Below are 15,401 nucleotides of genomic sequence, written 5' to 3' on the forward strand. Positions count from 1 at the left end.
CTAAGTGCTAGCCCAAATGGAGGCCTCGAGATTGAGCCTTCCACCCTTTCCTTTTGGCTAATTCCTCACAGGTCCAATAGCTGGGAGACAGTTACACTGCATCTGTAATGGGCGCAGTCGCTTCTCTTAGCTGTAAGGATATTACAGACCACCAGCCAGGCACAGGTTATATACGAACCTAGCCAAGCAGACAACCACTGCTAACTCCAAGTCCAAATCTAAGGAACAGCCTTTTTTCAGCCTAGGTACAGAATGCCACACCCCAGTGATCAGCTAGGATGTAACAGGCCAATACGTTGGCTGCATGTACACAAACAAAGTCTTAATACACTCTTTATACCCAAGGGGACTCCCTACTTTTATCAACCCCCCCACCCATTGTGGTTTGCTATATAATAAATATTTGACCAAATATGAAATTCCGCATTACACACTATACTATAGAAAATGTTTATCTACATATTAACAGTAACAAACCTATTAATCTTACTATTTGACAGAGATTTTCCTTGTTTACTCGGATTGCGTTTGGCAGGTCACAATGACATCTTCTTTGACTTGTACCCAAATCAGGGACATTCAGGGGCATTCCAAAAACTGAACAACAGGATATTTAGTAAGCCAGAAAGAAACCCCTTCCCAAAAGGGTTATTCAAAGGTCTTATTGATCACAACAAACTAGGCCAACAATTATATTGCTTATGTACTGCTGGCCAATATATGTTCCATTAAATATACTTAGGCCCCTACAATCTTACATGCAGTAAGTTCACCACATCTCTTTCACTTCCTTACACACTGGCCTCTTTATACACGTCTCATTTCCACCTTAAAAGCACCTTGGGGTGTTTATAAATCACCATAAAATTCATAAAAATTCTCTTTGGACTGAAACTTGGTCACAAGGTCACAGCCCATGACTTTCCTTTTTTAAAAAAACAAATCCATAATAAATGCTAAGGTTGTTTTTGATACAAGTTGTGAAGGTTTTCCACCTGTACCACTCAGAAACGACATATTCACAACTGAAGACTTGCCATCCCTCCCTCCATATTGTGGACTTGGATATTTTCAGGTTAAAAGGTCACACGGTGGACAGAAAGACTACTTACCACACAGTTGTAGTTCTTCAAGCTGGGAGTTCCTGTATAGATGTATATGCTCTGGGTCTGCATGCAAGTTTGGAACCTTCTAACCAGCAGCTATAGTCTCCTCAACACCACGTACAAGCCCCAGGATATAAAAGGGGCCATATGTGGCCCCTACTACCACTTAATTCCTTCTACTAAATCAAGATTCTATGGCAAAGACTAAGACGACTGGGAAATGTGAATCCCATACAGGCCATCATCTCACAGAGATGCTGTTCCGGGTAAGTAACAGTTCTTCCTCCTCTCAAGCAAGAATTGACTATGTGGTCCACCACTATGGAGAATTGAGATGTAGTCGCAGCCCACTACAGAGGTGAGCAAGAGAAGCACAAATGTGATTTGGGGAGGATTATGGATAATTAATAGATGGATTAAAGTGGCAATCAGAGCCCATTTTAGTTAAAAATTCTGCGTGTGGGCACAGAAACACCTTACTCTTATGGAACAACATACATGGGGGTGATCAGCCAGCAGGTCTTGGATCTCGCTCTTTGGGCTAATGTCGCTATCAGGAACACCATATTCAATGATGGATAGAGCAATGAACAACATGACAACTCAAACTGCACTGCCATTAGCTTTGTAAACACCAAGTTCAAGTCTCAAGATGGTGATTCATGAACAGATGGAAACACATGAATCAGGCCCTTCAAATATTTTTTCATAATAGGATGTGAAAACTGGAGGATCCACGCATAGGAGGGTGAAAAGCAGAAGTGGCTTCCAGGTGAACTTTAACAGAATTCAAAGAGAGTCCAGGTTGTTTGAGAAATAACGAGTTCAAAAGCGATGGGATGTGGGACTAACAAGGGTCATCATTCTGCTAAGCTCAGACATGAAGTCCAGAAGTCCCTCTTGATTTTAATACAGTAGATCCACTTCCTGCCACAATGATCCTTATGAATGCAACACACACCCTGAACTGTAAGGCCAGTATACTTTCCGTCTTCAAATTCCTCTTCAAGACTTGCTTCTACTGCAACTATTACAAGAAATGAGTAAACTGATAATGGATACATGACAGGGCAGCGAGGGATGGATGGAGGGAGCAATTGGGCATAGCTGATCTGTATTTATTTTTTAAATCAATCCCATGTCCTGTACTGTGTATAATTATTGCACATATTGCCATGGTCTCCTTTTCCCATACCTCTCACGTTTCACAATATTTACCTTCTTTAGCTTTCCTTTCAAAATCTCTCACTTCTAGAGCTCCTCCTTTTTCATAATCTGAAAAGTAAGAGATGAGAAAGCACCATCAGAGGTCTTAAAAAAAAATCTCAAACAAAAGCTTAAATTCTGGAGCATAACTGAGGCAAAGGGTAGGTTCTGCAGTACAGAAGACACAGAGCTGCAGAGGGTAGAACACAAGAAAGTGAAAGTCGTTATCTACAGAGTCTGCATGCAGCATAGTTGTAGATGTGTCAGTCTCAGGATATTAGAGAGACAAGGTGGGTGAACCAATATCTTTTATTGGACCAGCTTCTATTGGAGACTGAGAGAACCTTTGAGCCGCACAGAGCTGCTCTTCAGGTTTGGGAAAGGTCCTCCAAGACAAACTGTGTTGGGGGGACTCAACTCCATGTTTATTCCCTGAGTGTGCTTCTTCCTATCCTCCATCAAAGCCACACAGGTGGCCCATCTTCCCACAGCCTCTTCTTCCCACTCCTCATGCCAGGTAACCTCAATGCCTCAGTTTCCCTCTCCTAGATAATGAACATGCACATCATCACACAAGAGCTCTCTATCACAAGCTGATTTACCTATCAGGTCAGTGTCAACAGCTCGATCGTAATAATAGGAGAAGGCATAGAAGGAGCTTCTGCGAATCTCATCTGGCTTGTGCAATTTCCCTTGTACGACCTTCACCACTTCTGAATAGCAAGGCTCAAATCCTGTTTCCCCTGCCAGGGCAAACACACAAAAATGAACCCACAGAGTCAGATCAGGAGGTAGAGGAACCAGTGACAATTTGATGGGAAAGCAAAAGAGAAAGCAGAGTCCAAGGGAGAAATAAGAAAGGGTGAGAGGGAAGGGGAGAGAGAGAGAGAGAGAGAGAAGTTTAGACATACAAACCCAAGAGAAAGTTCTCTTCCATAATATCTCAGCAACTTTTAGTACATTATACTTAGAATTTCAGAAAGCTTTTGACAAGGTCCCTCACCAAAGGCTCTTAAGTAAAGTAAGCTGTCATGGGATAAGAGGGAAGGTCCTCTCATGGATCAGGAAATGGTTAAAAGATAGGAAACAGTAGGAATAAATCATCAGTTTTCAGAAGAGAGAGAGAAATAGTGGTGTCCCCCAGGGGTCTGTACAGCGACCAATACTATTCAATATATTCATAAAAGATTTGGGAAAAGGGATAAACAGTGAGGTGGCAAAATTTGCAGACAATTCAAAATTACTCAAGATAGTTAAGTCCAAAGCAGACTGCGAAGAGTTACAAAGGGGTCTCACAAAACTGGGCGACTGGACAACAATATGGCAGATGAAATTCAATGTTGATAAATGCAAAGTAATGCACTGGAAAACATAATCCCCAACTATACATACAAAATGATAGGGTCTAAGTTAAATGTTACCACTCAAGAGAGAGAGTGTGGAGTCATTGTGGATACTTATCATAGAATATCAGGGCTGGAAGGGACCTCAGGAGGTCATCTAGTCCAACCCCCTGCTCAAAGCAGGACCAATCCACAATTTTTTTGGCCCCAGATCCCTAAATGGCCCCCTAAAGGATTGAACTCACAACCCTAGCAGGCCAATGCTCAAACCACTGAGCTACCCCTCCCCCCCCCCCCAAAAAAAAAAAAAAAACACATCCGCTCAGTGTGTAGTGGCATTAGGAAAGGGTTAGATAACAAGACAGAAAATATGTAGAGGCATTATGATAAATCCATGATCGCCCACATCTTGAATACTGCATGCAGATCTGGTTGCCCCATCTCAAAAAAGATATACTGGAATTGGAAAAGGTACAGAGAAGGGAAGCAAAAATTATTAGGGGCATGGAACAGCTTCCATATGAGGAGAGATTAAAAAGACTGGGACTGTTCATCTTAGAAAAGAGATGACTAAGAGGGGGATATGATAGAGGTCTACAAAATCTTGACTTCTGTGGAGACAATGAATAGGAAAGTGTTATTTATTCCTTCACATAACACAGGACCTAGGGGTCACCCAATGAAATTAATAGGCAGCAAGTTTAAAACAAACCAAAGGAAATATTTCTTCACACAATGCTCGGTCAACCTGTGGAACTCTTTGCCAGGGGATGTTGTGAAGGCCAAAACTATAACAGTGTTTAAAAAAAGAACTAGATAAGTTCATGGAGGATAGGCCCATCAATGGCTATTAGCCAGGATGGGAAGGGATGCAACACCATGCTCTGAGTGATCTTAGCTCTGTTTGCCAGAAGCTGAGAGTGGATGACAGGGGATGGATGGATCACTTGATGATTACCTGTTCTGTTCATTCTCTCAGAAGCACTTGGCACTGGCCACTATTGGAAGATAGGATACTGGGCTATATGGACCATTGGTCTGACCCAGTATGGCCATTCTTATGCGCGTTCTCTACTCCAGCATCATACTTGGACCCAGCCAGGACCCAGGCCCAACTGTGTCACCTGGTACTATTTACCTCACATGTGTTTTTGCAGAACTGTGTATGAATCCTTCAGAGACTAGGCTGCACAGTGCACACACAGGGCTCCCACAGTGCAGGCAGAGCTCTCATTGTGATCCACTATAATCCCCAGATCCTTTTTCTGCAGGACCACTGCCTAACCAGTTATTCCCCATTTTGTAATTGTGCATTTGATTTTTCCTTCCTACATTTGTACTTTGCACTTGTCTTTATTGAATTTCATCTTGTTGATTTCAGACCAATTCTCCAATTCATCAAGGTCCTTTTGAATTCCAATCCTGTCCTTCAAAGTGCTTGCAACTCCTCCCAGTTTGGTGTCATCCTCAAATTTTATAAGCACACTCTCCACTCTATTATCCAAGTCATTAATGAAAATACTGAATAGTATCCAACCCAGAACAGAACCATGCGGGACCCCATTAGATACGTCCTCCAAGTTCGATGATCCATCAATAATGATTCTGAGTACAGATTTTCAAGCAGTCATGCACCCACTTTATAGTACTTTCATCTAGACCACATTTCCCTAGTTTGCTTATGATCATCTCAGGTGTGATGGTGTAAAAAGCTTTACTAAAATAAATCACATCTACTGTGTCCCCCTTATGCATTGGGCCAGTTACCCTGTCAAAGAAGAATATTAGATCGATTTAGCACAATTGGTTCTTGACAAATCCATGTTGGCTATTACTTATCCCCTTATTATCCTCTAGGTGCTTATAAATTGATTATTTAATTTTTTTTTTTTTGTATCTTTCCAGGTATTGATGTTAGGGTGATAGGTCTATAATTTCCCAGGTCCTTTTTTTACCCTTTTCAAGGATAGGTACAATGTTTGCCCTTCTTCAGCCTTCTGAGACCTCACCCATCCCATGAGCTCTCAGAATTAATCACTAATTTTACCTCAGTGGGACCAGTAGATCCAAAACTGCCTACCAGAGATCTACAGCATTTTGCAGTGAGAAATGGCAACTTCTATAGGGCCAGCTGCCCTGAGCCTGATCACTTCAGATTTTTCCTGCGCTATATCAAGGGATTTCCATGTCAAGGGACTTGTGACTGGCTCTGTGACCATATCCCTGAGCACTGACTGACATTCTCACAAACAACAGGGTCACAGAAAGTGTGTTGACCAAAAACACCCTCTTCCTAGGGTCTGAGGCTTATCCCACAAAAGGAAGGAACTCAAATCACCTTCTGCCAGAAACAAAACCTCCTTAATATACCTTCTCTGTTGCCACCATATTGATATCTCACTCCCCCAAAGTGCCACTCTGCCTCCAGTCGCTTCGGTAAACAAGAACTTCGGAACATCTGTCCATCCACTGCTGCAAGGAAGCCAGAGGAAAGTCAGAAAGGAGGAGCTGAGACCTCCTAATGCTCCCCCTCCCCCCAATCACTACTCCAGAGGAAGGAGAGAAAAGCCCAAGATGCCTGACAGTTTGTCCATAGGGAAATTAAGATTTGGTTAAAAAGTTAAATGCTGCACAAACTGATTCTGAATTGGGGAATAGTCTGAACTCTGGAATACGCTCCCTCCTTGGTCCTGCAAGCTGCAGCACAGCTGGGCCTCTCACCTGTTAGTGGGAAATAAATATTATTCTCCGTTTCTGGGCAGATCACTGCCTGGGAAATGGAGAAAAGGGTAAGATACAGGATGGGAAGCATGGGAAAGGGGCAGCTGGCACAAGATTAACTTCACCCACCTCTTTAAGTATCTAACATGGTTATTTCAACTGACTATACCTTGCATTTCCAGGGCTCCAAGCGTTGCTAGTCTGGCGGCTTTCAGTCCAAAGCCCAAATAGCTGCAAAAAACCCAAAACAAAACATTGCAGTTTCCCCTGGTTCATCTGACATGCCTCACACACAGCCAGCCCTAGATCTATGGCATGCACAAACTAGATTCTCTTTCTGTGCCTCCTATCCCACATTCCCCTCTACATCTTAGATGGTCTCCCTCTGCCAGGAGAAGAATTCCAAGTGCCAACGGACTAATGCAAAAACAAGGTGTTACAAAGCACACATATGGTGTGCAAATCTAAAACTAGGCAGGAAGTGGGTAGAAGAAGAATAGGAAGTTTTTGGGCAACTCAAAAAATCTGGTGTGAATTTCTGAGATTTAAAATAAAAAGCATCAGAGAGAAGAAGGGGACTTGCTGAACCAGAAGAACGAAGTAAAAAGGAGCATTAACGCGTGTACATCTCTACAAACAAATGCAATGAAAATGGGAAATAAGCAAGACGACCTAAGTCATACACAATGATGGAGATGATGATCTAACAGAAATTGGGCAACTTTAATCTATGATGCCCACAAAATATAATGTGATAACCAAGAGGGCAGTGGAGAAATACTTTGGGTAAAGATACAAGGAATGTAAAACAATAGGAAAAATGACCACAGGCATTTTGTCATACAGGCCAGAGAGAAAAAGATAGACTCCAGGACCAATTCTTGGGACACTTGACACCACAGAACTCATTACATCAGCTAAGACGACTAACGAAGTTTCTAATTATGATAATGGCCTCTTGTGCACTAGGACTGGACTGAAATCACTAACTCGTCACACTTGGCTGAGTTTTAAACTAACTGTAAATTACACGGGAAAACTGAATGGGCGTCACTGTTGACCGCTTAATAAACACCCCTGCTCAATAGCAGCAGTGGGCAATAAAAGCAAATAAACTGCTTGGATACACTAAGTATAGGTTAGAAAATAATTCTTAAAATAATTTAATGTTGTTATATCATTCAGTGGTATGCCCTGACCTGGGCTTAGTTCAATTCACCCTATCTCAGAAAGGAAATAGCAATTTCAGAAGTTGGTGACAAAAGTGCTAGAGGCCTGGGCACACTTTTATGCAAAGGAGAGATCGAGAAGACTGAGCTGTTTAATTTTGAGAGGAGCGGAACAAGAGAGGGACATGATACTGTGTAGCGAGGGGGCATGGACCCCAGCCATGACAGTAAGGGGCTGGGGGGAAGGAAGCACTATATACCTCCGGGTGGGCAGAGCCGGACCAGCCTGCCTTCCCAGCCAGAAGCAGAAGAGCGGGACATGATGCTTAAAAGGTGGGCCCTGCAGCTCAGTTGGAGGGGAGCTGGCAAAGGAGATAGATGCATCCTGCCCACTGCTGAGCCCTACGCTTGAGGACGACCCCTGAAACGCCAAGGACCCAGAAGGACTGCTAGGTCGGCCAACTGATGGGAGGACAGAGGAGCTACTTGGATTGCCACTGGCTGTGTAACCCCGGTAAGACAGAGGACCCCGTGAGACTGCAATGGGGTCATAGGAAGTAGCCCAGGGACACCAGACAATAGTCCGGTTGTATGGCCAGAATACTGGTCAGCGTGTTTAAGTGGGATCCCCGCTGACCCAGTGGCACACCCCTCCACCGCTGTCAGGGCCCAGGGCTGGGACCTGGTAGAGAAAGGTGGGCCCCGTCTCCCACCCCTTGTGGCTGCCCCACCCCTGGGGTGGCCGCTTACCCACCTTAGGCCAAGAGGCTTGTGTTTATCTGCCTGAGCCAGGAGGCCAGGCGAAAAACTGCCTATTGCTCTGCCCTACACCTTGGGTCAGACCCCGTTTACAACGGCTTGTTGCTCTGCCCTCCTTAAGGGCCAGAGCCTTATAGACTGCTTACTGCTTGGCCCTGCCCAGAAGCTCATAGACTACTGGGTTCAGAGCCCTGAAAGCGCTAGTTCCCCCTTAAGCTTTGTTGGGCAGCCAAGTGGTAGCGAGGGGGCCTGGCCCCCCCGCCGAGACTAATGGGGAGGGACCACCATGGACCCTTACATACTGATACACAAAATGTAGAACCTAAAGATGGTAGGTGAGGTGCTCCTATTTACCCTCATAACAGAGCAAGAGGATAAAACTGATCAAAGGACATTACTTTTATACAGTGAGCTTCTCAGTGACTAATAAGCCAAGCCTTTCTGGAATTGGTGGCTTGGGATGCGAGAGGTTCTGTATCCCATTTCCAGTCCTTTGACCAGGTTGTGTCTTGATAGCTGAATTACACTTTCCAAAATGGTTTTCAAGCAGATAACCTAGTCAGAAGATCAGGGCTCAACAACTCACTATGGGACAACATGGTACATCCTAGGCAGATCTCAGGCTGTGAAAGGACTGATTTTCCAGTGGAAGTGGCAGCTTCTTGCGCCTCACCTGTGTGTGTAGAGCTTGTAAGTGCTATTGAACATTTCAAATGAGGTGACAAAATCCACAGGGGTTTGCTCCAAGGTTTCCTAAAAATTAAGTAACAGTATATCTTTCAGTCCCTATTACTCAATCAAAAACCCAAAAAAAATAAAAAAAAAACCCCCAAACCTAGTGATAATATTATTGCTAATTTTCACATAGGCAGCGAGATAATTTACTGTACTCATCCAATGTGGCTACATGGAGGTATCCATCCTCCATGACAAATAACTCATAATTTTGCTATTAGGGTAGCACCCATAATGCTTCACCTATCCAGCCCTCAAAATTAGTATAGCCCATGCAGCCTTACTTCTGCCCCTTGTGAGGATGCATTATTATTTGTAAGAGTCATTAATTATATTACACAAAAAATCTAAATTAAAAGAACATTATCAAGGTTGCAAAGTCAAGCACTCAAAAACAGAATGAGGAATGGGTTCTGTTGAAAAAATAATATGTGATCATAAAATTAAAGATGCACAAGGGGTCTAAATTCTGGCATTTTTTTAGCACTTGACTTTGCAACCTTAATAATCTTCTTTCAGTGTTGTTTTTGTATGTGTAATTTCTTTGCTCTTAAAAAAGCCAACAGGGGAAAATAAAGCCATAAATTGCATCATGTACCATCATACTGACATCCCCACGAGTCATCAGCAGGCTTGGAACCTGCAGATTCACCACACAGACCTCTGCCATTTCAGCTAGTAGTGTAAATAATGGTAAGAGTAAGTTGTCGTCCTCTGTCCCTAGAGGAGGATGAGACACACACTTTGCCAGTGAGTTTCACAGGTATTTGCTGACAGTACAGAAATGGTGAAGCTCAGGGATTTTGGGTTCCATTGCAGGCTTTGAAGGAGAGTGAGCACAGACTTTTCTGCACATTCTCCCCACGTGTGATCCCGCCTCCCACAACCTGTTTCTGTCCCAGTGCTTTCTCTTCACTGCTTGAGCAAAAGGGCAGACTATTAGGAAAGATACACCAACACCACTCCGATGAAGTGAGTTGTAGCTCACGAAAGCTTATGCTCAAATAAATTGGTTAGTCTCTAAGGTGCCACAAGTACTCCTTTTCTCTTAACACCACTCAGAATTTCTTCTAACATGCAAGAAACATCCCTGGGAACCTTTTCCTTTTGTAACACACAAAGTCTAACCCGTGATAGCATGGCCTTCCCAGCCTGGGCCTAGACAACACAAGCTGCTTTTCTTTGGTTTATATCCATTTTTCTTTTCTCCTTAAACAGGATATTTTGTTTACAAGCACCAGTCATTTGAATTTCATTGTCAATATTAAAGGGAACAAAAGCAGACTGACCTTCGCAGATGGCATGCAGATGCCTGTGCTGAAAAAGTGAGTCCTCAGAGCACGTGGGTGCCTGGGCACCATTACCCATGGTTATGGCAACTCTAGCACACATGCTTGTGTCTACTCCTCACCTCAGACCGTGGCAGGAATGTGATTTGGGTTGAGGCTCCTCCCAGGTCCAGTGTCCCAACTGTCTGCTGGTTCTGGCTGTACAGCTGCCCTGCAGACAATATCATGATCAGAATAGCTGCTCTTAACTCAGAGACTGCCCATAAATCCTTAAGCCATCCTGTTATCAATGCATCACAGACCCGTACCAGGGCTGATTTGGTCCGAAGGATCCATAGCCAGATGAAGATTAGCTTCACATAATGTTGGAACATGCTGGGGTGGTGTCAGGCAGAAACAAGGGGACTGAAAGGATGACCCCCTTCCCGCAACTCATTACCACAGGGCTGGCAGACACACGGCAGGGACTGAGGGCAGAGATGAGAGATCTTCCCTCCTGATTTCAGCTTCAGTTCCATGGAGAAGAAGGGGGGGAAATCCCTACACATCCAAAAATTGTATGTGGATAAAATCCTCTCCCGCATCTCTAGCGGACTCTAGGAGAGCATAAATCCCCCAATCTGTAGCCGATTCTTGGCGAGGTACAGAAGGGGAAGAGTAAATACTTCCAGCTCTAACAAATTCTGAGAACTGATCCGGCCATTACCATTTTCCCTCAGCCAGGACAGAGGCTCTTTCTTCTAGTTTCTCCTGTTTTCTTCCCCCTCTCTGCTGCCATGGTGGAGAGGAAAGGGAAAGTAAGCCAGGCAAGGGGGGCGGGCACAGACAGGGTAGCCAACTCCAAATTCCTTCCAGTTCAAGCCTAACAGTGAGTCAAGCAGTTAATTACCTGTCAGAAAGTTCACAGTGATCCAGGCTAAAACTCCTGCAAGGAAAAAAAGAGGAACTGAAATTGCTTCTACCTCCTGCCCCCTCACGCACCCTCATACAATCTGTGAGTTTGTATTACATTATATGTGCTTTTCAGACAAACAAATAAGACAAGTTCCCTGCCCCAAACATCTCGCAATCTAACTTACACCTATAACAAAATGACATGTCATGTAAGATCAAAAGGAGGAGTGGGGAGAGGGCTTTTTGGCATCTGTGCATCTAGAGCAGAGACAAGAATTGGGCTCTGTATCACAACGATACACAAACGGTCACTGAGATAAAATAACATGTAAATTTACCTTCGGTGTTAGCTGACTTTTGAGCATTTAAATTCCTAACCTTAAAACTGCATACACATTCTTTGTATTTTAATTTTGTCGTATTTACAATTAGATCTGAAAAAACATGGATCTGCTTAGTGAGACCCAGTAAAATATGAATAACTCCTCCTCTCCTGGTCTAGCCACTGAGCTTCATTTTGGCATTGGGCGTACATCAGCTGTGGGATTCCAGCTGAAACAGATGCTGTTTGAGGAGGGAACTTAGAAAATAAAAACCTATGAAGGCCATAGCAGGCTCTACTAGGCCCCACTAGTCCTCCTCCCTGCGCATGCAATACTGTTCCCTACAGCGCACTCTCAAGGGCTACATCCCATTACCCCTAATAATACACTATGAATAGCACTAATAATTTATGTCCTTCCTTCAAATACTTACAGACTGATCATGCTCATTGTCTCTTACACCAGCATTGACTCTTTCAATCTTTCCTCATAAATAGGTCCTTTATTTTTTCTGCTATTTTCAGAACTCCCCAAATTATTACTATATTAGGGGTAATTAGTACTGGGCAAAATTTTTCAACTTTTTTTTTTGGGGGGGGGGGGGGGGAATGCAGATTTGGGTTGACCGAAAGAGTTCTCAAATTCATGTTGAATTTGCTGCATTGTTTTGGTCAAAATAAAAACCTTTTTAAAAAAATCTGAAAAAAAAGAAGATCAAAATGTTTCAACATTTTTTAAACAAAACCTTTTGATTGTCCAATTTTATTTTTTTGGTTTTGAAATTTCCTTCAATTTTATTTGAAAAGGCTCAAAATGGAAATTAAACATTTCAAATCATTTCCCCTCTCCCCCCCCCACCGACTTTTTGATACACTTACATTTTCAAAATGTTCATTTTCAGGTTGATCCCAAACAATTTTTTTAAACTTTTTGGAATTGACAGCAAACCAAAAAATCAGTTATTCACACAGCTCAAGTAGTAATGAAGAGCTCAGTACTGAATGTAACCTTTCAGATGGGTCTCATCAGCGCTACTTAAAGAGAGATTTTTCACCTCCCTATTCTGTGATGTGAGACTTCTGTGTACCTACTCCAGTTTTATCATGGCCTTTATTGCAGCTATATCATGTTGCAGACTCCTGTATAATTTGCTACCCACTCTAGTCTATAGTCTGTTTCAGCCATTCCTGGTTCTCTGGGTTTTGCTGCAACTCTGTGTTTCGGACTGTTTCTATGCTACTCTATTAGCTGTATTTCTTCAAGATGAATTTAATTATATTATTCGCCAAGCTTTCTAATATCGCTCAGGTTAATTAGTGCTGTTTCTATATCCTCATTAGTGGTTTGCAGTGCTTCCAAAATTAGTGTCATCTGCAAATTTCACTAACGAGTCTTTACCCCATCTTCTAGATCATTCATGAAGATATTTAATAAAACATGGTGTCAAGTATCAGGGGATAGCCACGTTAGTCTGTATCCACAAAAACAAGGAGTCTGGTGGCACCTTAAAGACTAATAGATTTATTTGGGCATGAGCTTTTGTGGGTAAAAAACCACTTCTTCAGATTTTAAACTCTTTGGTGCAGGGACCAACTCGATTTCTGTTCGTCCAATGCCATACAGAAACGTTTCCTCTGGTAGGATTCTCTACATTCTGGATCATATAGTGTCATCTACATAACTCTGGAACCCAACTTCCCAAGACCCACCTTCAGAAGATCCATCCATGATGCTAACACTGTTATTTGGAACCAGAAAGGGTGACTCCTCAAAGACCTCTCTCACCTGAGGAAAGGAGAGATGGTTAGATTCTCGGGGCCTTGCTCTCCACTGGGGGTGCTGGACAAAGCTTCCCCTTTCTCCCCAGACCAGTAGGAAGTAAAGCATGAATGTATGGTGTTAGGCAAAGCTTTCTCCTCCTCCTCCTCAGGGCACTAGGAAGGAAAGAAGGATGTGTACTAGGCCCCTCTCCATCCACCTTTTATGCCTCTATCAAGACAGGGGGGTGTAGGGCCACAGCAGGAGGGTTTTAAGGTCAGAGTTCTCATACACTCTTATGGAATTACAGCTGTTTTTCGCAGTTGGGACTAAGTAATGGTAGAGAGCATGGAGAAGTGAGCTACGAAAGGTACCGTAAGGAGGACCATACTATTTGCACAGAGATCTCTCACGTTACCTCTGAGAGCAGAGCCTGGGCTTTGGGCTCTGGCAGCAGCCTCAGTCCAGCTGTAGCTTTCAGGACCACTGGGGTCTCCTTCCAACGACTACGTGGCACAGCTTCTTTGGCCATTTTCAACAATCCTTTCACAGTTTCTGCACCCTAAAAATAAACAGAAGCTGTTTCTTTCACACTATTCCCTTCGACAGGCAATCAGAAAAACAATAATCACTTTAGAGCCCCCTCCTTCACCCTAGAACACTAGGCAAAGTACGTATCCCGCAACAGAGGGCCAGCAGGGCACATAGGTACCACATAAAGGGCCAGCAGGGCACATAGGTACCACAGTGATAGGCACTTAGGAAAGAGCGAGATCAGGAGGGCACATGCATCCTTAAGCGTGGGAAGAAGAGACATGTGTACAGAGCTTTTTTTTTTTTAAAAAAAAATGACAGAAAATGCAGTTTCTTTGCTCATGAAATTCTAGGCTTTATATTGGGGGGGTGGGGGGTCTGATATCTGACAAACCTGGAAGTCATGCTGTATAAAACAGCTAGTTTCTCTGGTACCATTACTGACTGAAGAGGCAAGGGGGAGGGAGCAAAGAGAGTCTCTGTAGATTTCAATACAGTGACATTGTCATGTTCTAGGTGGCAATCCAGACCAGTGAGAGATTGTGTCACTGTGCCCTGTAGCCCTGGGGGAGGGGATTCCGGGGGATGCTGCTGATCCAGGGGCTGGTGGCGGCCTGGGGTCCCCCCGCCACCGTTGCTCCATGCTGTGGGCACAGCCTGGGGCGCCGCTGCTGCTCCCAGACCAGCTGCCTGGAGCTGCTGGAGTAGCGGCTGGTGCAGCTGGCCCTGGTGCCGCTCCAGCTGCTCAGGCGGACATAGGGTCAGCCACACCAGCTGTTGCAGAAGTCATGGAGGTCCTTGATCTCTGTGAAAGATTTGCAGCCTTACTGATGACATCAAGAAGGCTGACACATTTAATGCCCATTTTGCTTCAATCTTGACTGAAAAAAAAAAAAAAAAAAAAGGGAAAAAGAAAAAGATACATTTTGACCAGATACTTAACACAATTAATATTAACAAGAAGATGGAAGGAACAGAAGCCAAAATAGGGAAAGTACGGATTAAAGAATATTTAGATAAATTAGATACATTCAAATCAGCAGAGCCTGATCAAATTCACCTCGGGTACTTAAGGAACTAGCGGAATGAATCTTGGAACCACTAGTGATTATCGTTGAGAACTCATGGAGGATGGGTAAAGTCCCAGAGGACTGGAGAAGGGCAAACATAGTACCTATCTTTAAAAGGGGGGGGAAGAAGATCCAAAGAATTATAGAAGTCAGCCTAACTTTGATAGCTGGAAAGATACTGGAACAAATTACTAAACAATCAATTTGAAGCACCTGAAGCATAATGGGGTTATAAGTAATTGTCAACAACAAATCATGCTAATTTCCTTCTTTGGCAGGGTTACTGGCCTAGAAGATAGGAGGGAAGCTGCAGATGTGATATATCTTGGATTTTAGTAAGGCTTTTGACACAGTCCCATGTGACATTCTCATAAACAAACTAGGGAAACAAGGTCTAGATGAAATATTACAAGGAGGGAGCTCAACTGGTTGAAAGACGAAATTCAAACAGTAGTTATCAATGGTTCACTAACAAACTGCGGAAATGTATCTAG

At 43.5% G+C, this 15,401-nt stretch overlaps 1 protein-coding gene across 3 annotated transcripts in view; it reads right to left on the bottom strand.

Moving 5' to 3' along the window:
* Positions 1-15,401, bottom strand: part of ENTPD5 (ectonucleoside triphosphate diphosphohydrolase 5 (inactive)) — a 42,748-nt gene that overhangs the window by 14,283 nt on the left and 13,064 nt on the right. For 2 of the 3 annotated variants that reach the window (XM_077819111.1, XM_077819112.1), the window contains 9 exons: positions 13,722-13,865; positions 13,255-13,330; positions 11,218-11,253; positions 10,451-10,539; positions 8,978-9,057; positions 6,546-6,607; positions 6,026-6,127; positions 2,915-3,055; positions 2,325-2,381 (listed from right to left, as the gene is read on the bottom strand). In XM_077819111.1, the coding sequence (XP_077675237.1) occupies positions 2,325-2,381; positions 2,915-3,055; positions 6,026-6,127; positions 6,546-6,607; positions 8,978-9,057; positions 10,451-10,539; positions 11,218-11,253; positions 13,255-13,330; positions 13,722-13,865 (787 nt within the window). The remainder of the gene's footprint in view (positions 1-2,324; positions 2,382-2,914; positions 3,056-6,025; positions 6,128-6,545; positions 6,608-8,977; positions 9,058-10,450; positions 10,540-11,217; positions 11,254-13,254; positions 13,331-13,721; positions 13,866-15,401) is intronic. The other variant, XM_077819113.1, reaches the window with a different exon arrangement.

Source organism: Eretmochelys imbricata, chromosome 6 (genome assembly GCF_965152235.1).
Source record: "Eretmochelys imbricata isolate rEreImb1 chromosome 6, rEreImb1.hap1, whole genome shotgun sequence".
Classification (NCBI taxonomy): Eukaryota; Metazoa; Chordata; order Testudines; family Cheloniidae; genus Eretmochelys; species Eretmochelys imbricata.